This window comes from Schistocerca americana, chromosome 1 (assembly GCF_021461395.2).
Source record: "Schistocerca americana isolate TAMUIC-IGC-003095 chromosome 1, iqSchAmer2.1, whole genome shotgun sequence".
Lineage (NCBI taxonomy): Eukaryota > Metazoa > Arthropoda > Insecta > Orthoptera > Acrididae > Schistocerca > Schistocerca americana.
Genome location: NC_060119.1, coordinates 784,055,429 through 784,069,958, shown reverse-complemented (window position 1 = coordinate 784,069,958; position 14,530 = coordinate 784,055,429). Strand labels below are relative to the sequence as shown.

General features: G+C 37.5%; 1 protein-coding gene across 2 annotated transcripts in view; it reads left to right on the top strand.

Annotated features, from left to right (window-relative positions):
- LOC124612313 (conserved oligomeric Golgi complex subunit 7) overlaps window positions 1-14,530 on the top strand; it is a 71,357-nt gene that overhangs the window by 38,796 nt on the left and 18,031 nt on the right. Inside the window, exons 9-11 of one of the 2 annotated variants that reach the window (XM_047140449.1) lie at window positions 864-1,135; window positions 6,115-6,235; window positions 13,176-13,349. In XM_047140449.1, coding sequence (XP_046996405.1) covers window positions 864-1,135; window positions 6,115-6,235; window positions 13,176-13,349 — 567 coding nt within the window. Of the gene's footprint in view, window positions 1-854; window positions 1,136-6,114; window positions 6,236-13,175; window positions 13,350-14,530 lie in introns of both variants that reach the window. The other variant, XM_047140441.1, reaches the window with a different exon arrangement.

Genomic DNA, 14,530 nt, shown 5'->3' with positions numbered 1-14,530 from the left:
TGCAGAGCCAAAAATATTATTTGTACCTGAAATAAGTACCTCTCACCTCTAGTCACTTGAGAATAAATCTTTGTCAGTGACAAAATCTTTTTATAAGTTCCCATTCGTTATTGACAGGGTGGTACCTTCCCAGTTGTTAGGGGTTCCCTCTTCTGTGGTTGTAATGGCAAGTGACTGTCTTACACTCAAAAAGAATATGTGATAGGCAGAAATTTAATGGAATTTTTCAAGTAACAATGTATGAAAGCAAATCTACCAGCATCCATGACAATGCTAAAAATTCGCACAAACAAAATTTCTCTAATGAAGAATTTAAAGAAGGTAGACAGCACATTGTTGTACAACCAAATTTAATATAATACAGTTTAGCAATTCAGTCCTGTCATTGTTACACAGTTCTTTGGAGTTGATGAAGTTAGCTTATCTTACCAATACATTCATGAGCTCTCAGAACAAACTATTTTGAACAAAGTGTGCAATGATACAGTTTGAAATCTTATGAACATCAATACTGAAAAGTAGATAAAAGAAGGCGAAAGCAATGTTTTGTGGAGCTTAAAAAAATTTATCGATTTCTGTTTCTGGGTAAACCATAAATAGCCCTGTTCTGTTTATATCTACCCTTTGTTCCTTTACATATTTCCCTTTTTCTACATGGCCACAAAAAAATTAAGTTCTGTTTTTGAAAGACAAGTATTTTGCTAATATTTTGATTTTCCATGTACTTCTGCATTTTATTTTGACAAGTCTAGCTGCTTCATCAGTCTTGAGCTGTTTGCTTCCCAGCAACTTACTTCAGTAATGTACCTTAAACTTTTGTTGTTTAATAATGGTCATATGAGCATGTGTTTCAGTTAAAGCAGATGATTCCAGTGAAGCAGAGCTCATTCTTTCCTTGGCGCAGGCAGTATACTTACCGTATGTGACATATGTTGCGAAATATTCAACATTTGAGCAACAGACTCTTTCGCCCCAGTTATCAGCCATAGAAAGTAACAAGCAAGATCTTATGGACACCATTCAAGAGCTTGGCCAGTCCATTCCTCGTGTAGTATCTATCATTTCTGAAGCCAATAAGAGATGTTTACAGTTTACTGAGGGATGTGGTTATTGTGGCTTCATCAAAGCAATACAGGTATTGTTTACACTTATTGCACGTATATGTATTTCTAATACAGTGACACGACTGTCCCACACTGGTGGTGCTTCCAATAGTTGTACTAAACACTAAAATGCTGTGGTAGTGGATAATCCATGATAAATTTATTGTGAACTAAAGTTATTAAAGTTGTAGAATTATTTAAGCAAATAGAAGGTCGAACATTAGATTACATTCAGCTGTATATTACATGAACATAATACACAATTATAAAGAGATATGCTTACAATTTTGTAATTTATTTACGAGGGTTATCCACAAAGTACATTACATTTTGGAATTAAAAATAAATAAAGTATTGGAATTTTTTTTTTAATTATATACAGATGAAAGCCACACTTAAATACTACTTTTCTACATAGTTGCCATTTAAATTTAGGCACTTATCGTAACGATGGACGAGCTTGGAAATTCCTTCGTCTTAAAATTCGGCCGCCTGCGCCTTCAACCACGTGGTTACCTCTTTTGGGACAGAAAAGGTGTGATTTTTGTGGATTTTCTGGAAAGAGGCACTACAATAAACTCTCAAAGGTATTGCCAAACTCTGCACAACCTCAGAAGAGCAATACAAAACAAGCGCAGGGGAAAGTCGGGCTCAAAGATCTTGCTGATTCACGACAACGCCTGGGCCCACACGGCAAATGCCACTCGTGAAGTTCTCGAATCTTTTAAGTGGGAGTTGTTTCCTCATCCGCCGTACAGTCCCAACCTGGCACCGAGCGACTTCCACTTATTCCCAGCAATGAAGAAGTGGTTGGATATGCATTATTTTGATGACGACCCACAGCTTCAAGAAGAGGTAACCACGTGGTTGAAGGCGCAGGCGGCCGAATTTTACGACGAAGAAATTTCCAAGCTCGTCCATCGCTACGATAAGTGCCTTAATTTAAATGGCAACTACGTAGAAAAGTAGTATTTAAGTGTGGCTTTCATCTGTATATAATAAAAAAATTTTCCAATACTTCATTTATTTTTAATTCCAAAACGTAATGTATGTTGTGTATAGCCCTCGTATCTATCAGTGTCAATGTGGTATGTACATTTTATGTCCTGTGCCTTAAATTCATGTCATATGGAACAAGATTTGCTGATATGCTATTTGATGGCCCACATGATGGCTCCCAAGCAGACACTTTTGACTGCTAGGGTGCTTGCCTGCAGGGGGCTTCGAACATTTTCAGGTAATAGCTCCAGTGCTATTTTCATTGTAAAATTCTGTGAATACTGTGTATGCTGGCCAATAAAGAGAGCTGTTGGTGTCTGATGTCACAGCTTGCAAGGCAGCGCTTCAACATAAGCGTGGACATGCGGGGGAAGCACTCAGTGGGAACTTAACCTCAGAGTGCTTCTTAGTAGTGAATGTTCTTCAGCGAGGGAAGTAAAACATTATTGATTCAAATGATACGTTTAGGGAAGAGTCTTGCTTAATGTGGAGAAAACTCCCAATTATCATAACAAAAATCTGCATTTGAAGCAGACATTTTTTCACCAAACAATATGAAACATCTTTCTACAGCTTTGGCAGGCAACCCAGCTATCTGTGCTGTCTCAGTTTAGTGCACAATCAATCAAATTTATGGGGAAACTTGACCTGTATAACATGGGCTTTATGTTTCCCTGCAGCAGATGCCCTATGAGATTCTTTTCTCATATTCATTAACACCATGTCTTATACAGGGTGTCTCATTTATCTTGACCACCCATAATAACTGTTTGTCCAGATGCAAATTACAAACTGTTCTAGCAAACATTCTGTAGCTGTCAGGGGGACACCAGTCAGCATGATTGCCTTCATTGTAGCTTTGTTTTTTACAAAGTTATGAACAGTGGCATGACTTTTTTTAAATGGCACCCTGTATTTTTTATTCAGTAATTCATTTCCTCTCCTAAAGACCTATTCAAAAATATGTCACAGTGTACCATTCACTGAAACACAGTGTTATTAACTGCACAACACAACGTTGACTTTGAGCCCGGGATCATAAACTCGTCCACTTGCAGAAGTTGTCAGAAAACAAATGAAAACCAAGTAAAAACATAATACAAAATTGACTTTGACTGTCCTGTATCATTTCCCAGGAGTAGAACATTCAAAGGTACTAAAACTGATGACACTAGACACCAATATGCTGGTGCACTTGTTGACTGAAAGAATTATTTACTGCTGCTCCCAATGTTGCTTGCTGAAGAGAATTACAAGCAAGCACAATACGTTCCTGCATGTCCTCTGGAGTTTTTGGAATATCGCAATAGACAACGTCTTTAATGCATACCCAAAGAAAAAAGCCCAGAGGATTTAAATCAGGAGACCAAGCAGGCCAAGTAACTGTTCCTCCTTAACCAATCCATCTGGGAGGATACCTTCGATTCAGAACGCAACGTGCACACAAGGCATTATGTGCTGGACACCTATCATGTTGATACCACATAAGCATTCTGGTTCTTAGCGGCACTTCATCCAGAAGAGGAGGAAGAATACGTCTGAGGAAGTTGGCATTTGCTGTGCCTTTTGGACTACCATTGATGAAATAAGGGCCAATAATTGTAGTACCAAGCATCCCACACCAGATGTTAACTCTCCATTGACGCTGATGTTCCATCTGTCTAAGCCATCATGGGTTGTCACTGGTCCATTAGAGCATGTTCCTTGTACTTACCTGCCCTGTGTTTGAGGAGGAACATTCATCAGTAAATAGAACATTGGAGAATAAGTTTGGGTTGGTGAGGATTTGCTGCTGTGCCCGCTGACAGACTGTACATGATTCTAGAAACCATTTTCATGCGATTCTTGATGTAGGTGTACATGCTAAAGATGGAACTGGTGACATGTAAGAATACGATGTACACTGGTTTTAGGAATGCCAATCTCATGTTCAAGCTGTCATGTGCTCACATGTGGATTCATAGCAACAGAAGTGAGAACAGTAACTTTGGCAGCTTCATCTGTGCGCGTGCTACGACGTTCGCGTTGTCATTGGTTGAAACTTCCCATTTTCTGAAACGTCACAACAAGATGAGAAAACATCCATTGGGAAGATGGGTTCTTTGTCGGGACATTGTTCTATGTATAGTTCCGCTGCCTGCGTAGCATTTCACCTACCTTCAACAACAACAACAACAACAATAAAAGAAATGATATGTCGATGCAGTTTGTAGGAAGGACAGCCTTTACTGTATTCCTACTCTACACAACAGTATTTAAAAGGACTAAACTACTGAGCTAAATGTACCCGTACATAAGAAAACAGTATTGCAATTACTGTTCTGCTAACTTACATTCCCCATAGATGAGTAAAATTTCTACCTTCTCTTCGTTGGTGTACATTCCATTCACACAACTCTTCAACTGCCAGTAGTTGATGGAATGACGGGTGTGCATTCTACTTATGTTTACATTTGTCCTCTGTCAACATCGGCATGTGGATGTGTTCCATTACCCCGAGTACCGGCACTGAGCGCTGGGAGCGTCAATGTTGTGTTATGTAATTAATAACGTTGTTTTTCTGTGAATGGTACACTGTGATACATTTTTGAATAGGTCTTTAGGAGAGGAAATGAATTACCGAATAAAAAAATACAGGGTGCCATTTAAAAAAGTTATACTGATGTTCATATCTTTGTAAAAAAACAAAGCTACAACAAAAGCAATCATGCTGATTGATGTCCCCCTGATGGCTAAAGAACATTTGCTTGAAACAGTTTGTAATTTGAATCTGGGCAAACAGTTATTTAGGGTGGTCAAGATAAAAGGGGCACCCTGTATATAGTTGAACATTTTTTGTAGTATATTGGGTGCCAGGTTCATAATTGCTGCATTGTCCAACTCTGTCACACTATTACCACTGTCTTGTTTGATGTTTTCTATCTTTAGAAGGAAAGTATTATAGTAAAGGAATTTGATGTTTTTGCTTGTTGCTTCACTATTGTTTCTCTGATTGTAATTGCACTTCAAGATGAGAAAGTTAAAAGTTTTTAAAAGTTCTATTAATATTTTTTAATATTGATTTTGTAATTCTTAAAGGAAATGGGTCAGACAAACAGGAACACATTGTAATGACATTCAAAGTGTGACACAAGTAATGGCTTTAGGGCTCAATGTTTCTCTCATCAAGCAGTTTATAGGAAATGAAAGTATTTGGGAGTGAAAGGGGGATTCTCCCAGGACCTTGTGAGAATGGATAATTATTTATTCACTTTCTAATATTTTTACCCTCAGTTGAAATTTTTTTTGTATCATTTAGTGCCTTTTCCTGTGCTGTGTTCTAAGGCTGTCCTTTTGAAATAATTTCACTTTTATATTGATATGCTGCGTATCTCATGCCCCACACTGAGTGCTATTATTTCTCTTAATACTTTCTTATTTGCCAAATGAAATGGCCCCAATTCCAAAAAACAACCTGTGTGTTATCTCCTTTTTGTTTTGTATGTGAATTATTGCCATTGTTGTAGTTGTTTACTTTTCATTACAGAAACTGAATTACAAATTGATCATTAGATTTTGATTCCTCTGACTTCAGCCTGTAGTTCAATATGTCATGTGTTTTGCTGTGGCCAGATTACATGGTTTGAGTGTTAAGTTTTTGCTATGTTACTACTGTCGCCATATCAGAAGTTGCAGTTTTTGTAATGCAAATTTTTCTAATTGCATGCAAATTTCCTATGTACTTAAAATTCATTGATCATCAGTCTGGTAATGTTACTTGTCTTTTAAATGTGTAGTGCTAATAAATTATGCAATAGCTTGATTTTTTTGTTGCATCTCATTTTATATTTTTACTCAAATGCTTTTCCAGATTCATGGAAATGAAATTCACATTTTTAGCTTTGTTTAAAATGCCTTTCATTACTCCAAAATTTCTGAGAGATGCATACTTCCAGTGCTTTGAGATCATATTCATGTCTATAACTAATTAGTATATATATTAATGAAATAATAATTAAATAATTTATTTTAGGCATTCCTTGGTGATTACTTGGACAGATATCGTGCAGCCCTTAAACGCCTAGACCAACAAAAAGGTGATCACGAGCACTGGAATATGTTCCAAATGTGCCTTACATTGCTACAGAATGTTGGTAAGTTACATACTCAGTTAAGAATGGAAGTAGACCAGGCAGAAATAATTCACATCTTTATATACAAAACTGTGGTATATTATTATTATTATTATTATTATTATTATTATTATTATTATTATTATTTTATACCTGTGATGTGATGAATACTAGACTGTAAAGAGTGGTCAGTGATACTTTTTGCTCTTATGGGTGGAATTGAGAAGCATAAAATTCCATGCCCATTTGTTGAAAAAGGCATAATTTCTGTTAAAAGTTGATTGAAAGATCTAAATCACCAAATGTATAACTGATTATTCACAGTAGCCCTTTTTGATTCAGAGCAATTATGCCTACTTACCAGTTCTTGAAATATGAACAACTTGTGTAGCAGTTGTGCGAACACACACACACAAAGAAATGGGCATTGTACGCAAAACTTTTGAAACATCTACACAGTTGTGTGTCTGGTAGACAGTCAGCAAAAATGAGTGAAAAGGAAAAGGACAAGTAGATACTACCAGAAAGGTAAAACTCTTTTAAAGGATAAACATGATATAAAGAAAGTTGTTAAGAGCAGCCATTCTCTTGAAACTGCACATTTTACTTTTTAATTTTCTTATTACCCAACTGCTCTTTTGTCTCGATGATCCAAGTGCTCACGATTCCGAAAACTGACTTTGCAGAATCCATTTCTTCACATCTGTTTGTGTTTTCTGCCCCAGTTGCCTATTTTATCAATGTTATGGCCTCTCCAGTCTAAAATTTGCTTTCTATAATTGTTTCCTTTCATATTTTGAACATAGTTTTCACAACATGTGATGTAACAATGATTTGAAATGGACAGATTGTTGCCCACACATGAAGGAGGCACTGAGTGATAGAAAGGCACATTGAAAAAAAGATTGCCAGGTTCTTTAGTTCAAAAGGTTCCACCCCAGGACACAAGTGCCTCCATGAGACAGCCTTTGACCTTTGACTCGCCCCACTGCCATGACATCCCATGAGATATGCATGTCAAGCATTATTGAGCAGTGAAACAACAGCCTTATGTGTGCCCATGTGTCCCAAGGCAGACCCAATTTTCACGTGGTCCAGGCTTTAACCCTAGGATGCATATACAGGGCCTCCGGGGCCCTTGTATGTCTTCATTTTTTAAAAAAATCTATAATTTTTTGTTTGATTTCAAACTGCTTTCCAGTACTCTTTCACTAACACTGTGACATTCCTCCTACAAAGTCTGAACAAGATACCTTCTTAAGTTTTTTGTATAATTCAATATGTTTACCCATACACCGTGAATGCATAAGCAGGACTTCAGAAGCCCTCACACATTTATAAATGTTCTTTAGCCCTTATTGTCTTCAACATTTGTTTGGGAGCAGTTATTAATTCAACAATAACTGTAGTGGTATTTCCAGCAACAGGAGTGCCAACAGCAGCAGTAGCTGTAGTAGAAATAGTATAACTAAAAAATAATACACACTACTTTCACATATTGGTGATGTTGGTGTATTATTGATCTTTTTGCTATCACATGTTTTGTTATTGCATAGTATTGTTATCCTGTGTTGCTCTTGTCAGCCTGATTGTTACTGTAGTTTGTTGCTGCAAGGCCCATATTGTTACTTGTATTACTCTTTTAGTGTTGCACAAGCTGCTGTTTGAGAGACACGCCTTTTGCTATGGCTTCGACACGCAAAACAAGAGAGTCAGTACGTGCAAATGCAGCTAATTTTGAAAGTGTTGTGGCTCAGTGGTTTGAAGAAGATTATTCTTGCAAGGAAGGAAATATTTTTTGAAGATGCAAGTACTGAAGAATGAGCCAATGAACCTACAAATGTGAATATTGAGGCTGATGACAGTCCTTCCGATAATATTACTACATCAGAGTCTGAAACTGAAGAACCACAACAAAAAGTATAGAAGATCACACGTACATTAGTCGTAATGGAACGATTTGGAAATTAGATCCTCCTGCAACTCTTCGTATGCCTGTCCATAATATCATAAAGAAGGTACCTGGTCCAGCCCGTGGTTTGAAAACCTGTAAACCTAAGGATGGCTGGGACTATTTCATCTCCAAGGAAATACTAGAGGAAATCATCAACTGCACAAATATTGAAGGCAGAAGAGTGGCTGCTTTACGTGGTAAAACATGGAAACACGTTTCGCTTGCTGAAATGGAGGATTTTTTTGGTCTTTTGCTGCTTTCTGGTGTTGAGAAGATTTGGGATGTCCCTATTAGATAATTATTCTTGGATAAAAAGGCAAATCCTACATATTAGGCCACCATGTCAGTAAATTGATTCAGGGTATAAGGAGAATGATTAGACTTGAAGACAGGCGTACCCGTGAAGCTCGATCTGCAGATGACAAACTTGCAGCTGTTCGCTATGTATGGGAACTATTTCTTGACAAGTGTAGAAATAGATGGATTCGCTCACAGTTGACGAGCAGCTAGTCCCATTCCGTGGAAGATGCTAATTCACTCAGTATATGCCCTCTAAACCAGCCAAGTATGGCATAAAAAAAAAATATTTTGGTTGTGATGCTACATCTGCATATGCTTTAGACGGAATTGTTTACACGGGAAAGAAGCCCCATGAACCTATTCAGAGAAATCCTGGATTGAATGTGGTGAAAGATCTTGCTAAAAGCATTGAAGGATCATCAAAAAATATTGCTGTTGACAACTTCTTTACTAGTGTGCAGCTGGCAGAAGAGATGCTTCAGAAGCGAATTACAGTGGTGGGAACAATCAAACAAAATAAACCAGAAATTCCTAATGAGATGAAACCATCTGCCTGAAGAGCGATTCATTCCTCTTTCTTTGCATTTAGAGGTGACATTACAATGGTGAGTTATGTTCCCAAAAAGAAAAGATCTGTAGTTCTCATTAGCACAATGCATCATGACAGAAACATTGATGAAACTCATGCAAAAAAGAAACCAGATATAATAAAGTTCTGTAACTCTACAAAGGTTAGAGTAGATCAAATGGACCAGAAAATTTGTTATTACACTTGCAAGAGACAAACAAGATGATGGCCAGTTGCATTATGGATGAATATGATGGACGTCGCAGCAATGAACAGTGAAATTTTATTTTCCGCCCAACATCTGACATACCATAGTGGAAGAAGTGATAAAAGGCGTTTGTTCCTAAGAGATTTAGCAGAGGAAATGGTAAGACCACTAATGAAACTTTGTATTCAGATCCCTAATCTTCCAAAGAAAATCGTTGTTGCCATGCAAAGATGTGGTGTTCAAAAAGATGTCATATTACCAAACCAACTACCTGTTTCAGGAAAAAGAAGAAGATGCAATTACTGTCCATACAATAAACACAGAAAAAGTGCTATGACATGCATTAAGTGTAAAACCAACATTTGTAAGGAACATAGTGGCGTTATTTGTGCTTCTTGTTTGTCACATGTTGAAAACTAAGAAAAATGCAATTTTATGTGAAAAATGAATAATAACTTTTTGTCAAAATATTGCCTATATACATAATATTGTGAATAATGAATATGTTTTTATTGAAGAGATTGGTTGTAATAAATGTTATAAAATGTAAACTACAACTTATAAGTGAATTAATAAAATTATTTGCATATGTTGTATGTAAATGGATGTAACTAATAAAAATTCACTCTTAGAGTTTTTTAAAAAAGTTAATAAAATGTTAATCAGGTCCACCAGGTCCTGTTAATATATCTTAGGAATCTTTCAATATGACAATAAATTTGACAGAAATAAATTTAACTCCAAAGAATGATTATATGAAAAGAGGAAAATTTTAAATTAGGGTAGGGCCTTGGAGGCCCTGCATATGCATCCATGTGTGTGTTTTCGGCACCATGCATCCTAGGGTTAAAAAATGTAAAATCGAGGAAAATGTAGAATCGAGGAAAATAATACTTCCAAAACATGAGCAAAAACAAATGTAGTTGGTATACATGGTTAAAAAGGGTAATCCTCTCCAATACAATGTTTATACAATAATTTGTGGTAATGAATTTCATCAGTTCTTAAAAAATCACATATGTGTAACGGCAAGGAAAAACTTGTCAAAGAATTGAAATTAGTTTCTGGGCACAAGATAACCGAGCTATTTTCCAACATGCTATGACCACAAATTGTTCGTCAAAACATGTTTTTGAGAGCTCTTTTCTGTGTGCTCACCCAGAAATAAGCAAAAATTGATGAACATGGTGAATTAAACTGAAAACTGTGAAGTACCGTGAAAGGCGTCTGAAACTGACGTTGGGAAGGGGTGGTGTTTTCCTTCTATAGCCAATGGCAGTGCAGCATACTCTGGTGATGTGAGTGCAGTGACCTCTAGTGTACTGCTTGATAAACTTTTCCTTGTTCATTGTACTGAGTGGTTGAAGTGGAGTGTTCTGCAGTATTGCAGACATGCACCGTTTGCACTTCGAACTCATCGCTTGCTGTAATGTAAACACAGCAGCCATCGTACAAGTGCATATATACACTCGAGTTTACGTTCATGTGTAGTATTTATTTATACCAATGAACATGAAATAAAGTTAAGCCTTCTGTGGTTTCAATTTTTTTATTTCAGTGTTTCTCTGTCCTTGCAATCTGTTACATCTATAATAATCTGTCTGCCATCACAATGCATTAAACACAAGTAATGGCTGCAATAAAGATGAGCAAGCTATCACACAACTCTTCACTGAACACATTCTGTTAATTGTGGTGTCGCACATAGCAAATGGCGTATCCTATGTTGGCTACAGTTGGTAGAGGCACAATAGCAGAGGCACAATACATTCCAGATTCTGTGAACAGGCTCCTAGCAGAACTATGGTAGTGAAGGGGGCTCCAAAGTATAACTATAAAAATTAAACCTGAATGGAAACTACAGTCACTTCATTTGCTATCCACCGAAAAAATCGGCCATTCTTTGGAACAAGCTGCTGAGTAAGCTTGCAGTTTATCACTCTATGTGATAGAGACCACTGCATTAGTGTGATGCAGCTAATGGCTGCAGGTGGAAAACAAACATTCGAGATGTTACAAACATCCGAGATGTAATCTGGCAGTTTTCATCGTGTTTCACGGTTTTGAGTTTATTTCACCATGTAGGCTATAAATTTTTGCTGTTTCCGAGGTGAATATAAAGTGAAAGAACCCTCAAAAGTGGGCGTTTTAAGGTTTAATTTGTGGCAGTAGTGTATTGGGAAATGGCTCAGTTACCTCATACATCATTATCAAAAGTGATTGTCTTTCCTAGTACATACCCTACAATATTAATAGTGACAAAAACCACTTTTTTCTGATAAGTCTATTATATCGTGCAAAATTTGGAAATTTCTTTCTTGTTTGCTATGGATTTGCAATTTGGTTGTGTCTGTTGACATTCTGAATTTTGGTAAAGTTGTTATTTGGGAAGAGAAGAACAAAATTATCACACCAACTTTGATCTATAGATTCTGTGCCTGTGAGCAGACTTATATAGAAAATTCACAAAATCACTACTGGCTGGAGGGTTAAAAGTGTTCATATCAGTTATGGAAAATACAGCATAGAATAATGACAATATTATGATACGGATGGATTAATCAAACAAAATCCAGGATGGAATGCAACAATGTTATAAGAAGGAAAGTTGCTACTCACCAAGTAGCGGAGATGCTGAGTCGCAGGTAGGCACAACAAAAAGATTTTCACATTTAAAGCTTTCGGCCAATGGCCTTTGTCAACAATAGACACAAAAACGCGCGCGCGCGCGCGCGCACACACACACACACACACACACACACACACACAGACACACACACACACACACACACACACACACGACTGCAATCTCAGGCAACTGAAACCACATTGTGAGCAGCAGTCACCAGTGCATGATGGGAGTGGTGACTGGGTGAGGGAAAGGAAGAGGCTGGGGTAGGCAGGGGGAGAGGTAGTATGGTGAGGATGGCAGACAGTGAAGTGCTGCAGGTTGGGCAGTGGGCAAGGGAGAGGTGGGGACGGAGGGGGGAATAGAGGAATATAGAGAAATAAATAAAAAAAGACAGGGTTAGTGGTGGAATAATGGTTGTGTAGTGCAGGAATGGGAGCAGGCGTGCAGGCAGGCCCCCACCCAGTCACCACTCCCATCATGCACTGGTGCTGCTGCTTGCTGTGTGGTTTCAATTGCCTGAGACTGCAATCATGCGCGAGAGTTGCATTTGTATGAGTGTGTGTGTGTGTGCGCATGTATGTGTGTCTATTGTTGTCAAAGGCCATTGGCCGAAATCTTCAAGTGTGAAAATCTTTTTGTTGCGCCTGTCTGCAATGCAGCATCTCTGCTATACGGTGAGTAGCAACTTTCCTTCTCATAATATTGAAAAGGATAGATTGCTACTCACCAAGTAGTGGAGATGTTGAGTTGCAGACAGGCAAAACAGATGGACTGCTACACAAGTGAATTTTTGTCCAAAAGGCCTTCTTCTAAAGTAGACAACATGCACACATTCGAACAAGCATAAAACACACACACACACACACACACACACACACACACACACACAGATATATATATGACCACTGTCTCAGACCAGTGATTCTAGCCTCGGCAGCCTGAGGCAGCGGTCATGCGTGTGTGAATTATGCTTGTTGCCTAGAGAAACACTTTTTGGCCGAAAGCTCGCTTGTTTGACACTCTTTTTGTTGTGTCTGTCTACAAATCAACATCTCTACTATATGATGATTAGCAATCTATCCTTTTCATAATATTGTCATTTCTATTATATATATTTATGTCTCATACATTTGTTATTATTCCATATCTTTCACATCTTTTCAGAAATGTCTCATTCAGAGAATAACAGTTGTTATTGATATTTTGCTTTTAGTGTGTTTGAAAATAAATTTGCTCAAAAGCATTTCTTCAGCTTTTATATAAAGAGAAATTAAAAGAAACGATCTATGTTTGTTGCAGGCGAACTACTCAGTCAAGTAAAGCAAATGGGGGCAGACTTGGTGCGCAGCATACAGGACACATCTCAAAAGTTACAGGCCCAGAACACTTCGCCTTTCATGCAGTACAAGCAGCTTCTCCTCAGTCCAGATGGTGTAAAAGAACTTGACAATTTGGTGGTGAGCATTCAAGAAGGTGAGATACACTCAGTCTTCATTAAGGAGAAAATCATTAACATGATTGGCTAGGGAGTGACAGGCATAGTTGCAGTATCTGGTATTAGAATGTAATTAGGTGTGACTACATATACCACTTTTGTATTTTATCCTTTTGAAGGCCTATGCAGATCAATTTGTAACATTTCTTTTGTACTAGCACATAGAGATGCTGTTTTGGCATAAAAGATCAAAATTGACCTAGGGCTAGAAAATTTGTGAATATTACAATTGTTTTTTAATTAAGCTTAAGGGAAATTTAAATGAAGTACAAGTAAACATAAGCAAATCAATAAAATTAAACTGCTAATTGCTAAAATTGGAGAAGATATAATAACAAGAGAATCTGCTATCAATCATTACCAAGAATTCTGTGAATGATAATTGTGCACTTTGAATGCAAACATTTAGGAAACTGAAGAGAAGTTGTTGGGATATCCTGCTGTAGAGTATGATAAATAATATGGAAAATTATGGTATAAGTTGCTATGAATAGACTTAGCAAGAAATAATTTACAGAAAATATTTACCAGGAGGAGAAAATTGTTTGTAGTTAGCTTGTCAGACTTTGTGAGGCAGAGATTTGAAGCAAAGCAGGCTGAAAATGTGACTCAGGTCAGTTTAGGTGTAGCATGCAATGCTGAAGAGATTAGCACAAGACAGAAAGAAGTGAAACCCAGCATCATAGCAGTTGGAAGGTTGATGAATAACACTTTGGTACCTGTGTGAAGCTTACTCGTTGTACATCTTGGAATCTTCTTTTGCATTTCCTGCCCTCCCATTGAAAACAGATATGTGTACCATAATTGTTCATTAATCTACTGACCGCAGATCCACTGAGCTGTTAACTCCATTGATAAAGAAATCAGTTTGAGCAGTTCTGTTGAGCTTAAGATAATGATATCATATATTACTGTATTAGAAAAGGGAAGTTGCTACTCACCATATAGCAGAGACTCTGAGTCGCAATAGGCATAACAAAATGATTCACACAGTTATAGCTTTCGGCAATTAAGGCCTTTGTTAACTATAGACACATACACACATGCACACACACACTCACACAAACACAACTCGCACTAACATCTGCAGTCTCAGGCAACTGAAACCGCTCTAAGACTGCAGACGTGTGTGCGAATTGTGTTTGCATATGTGTGTGGG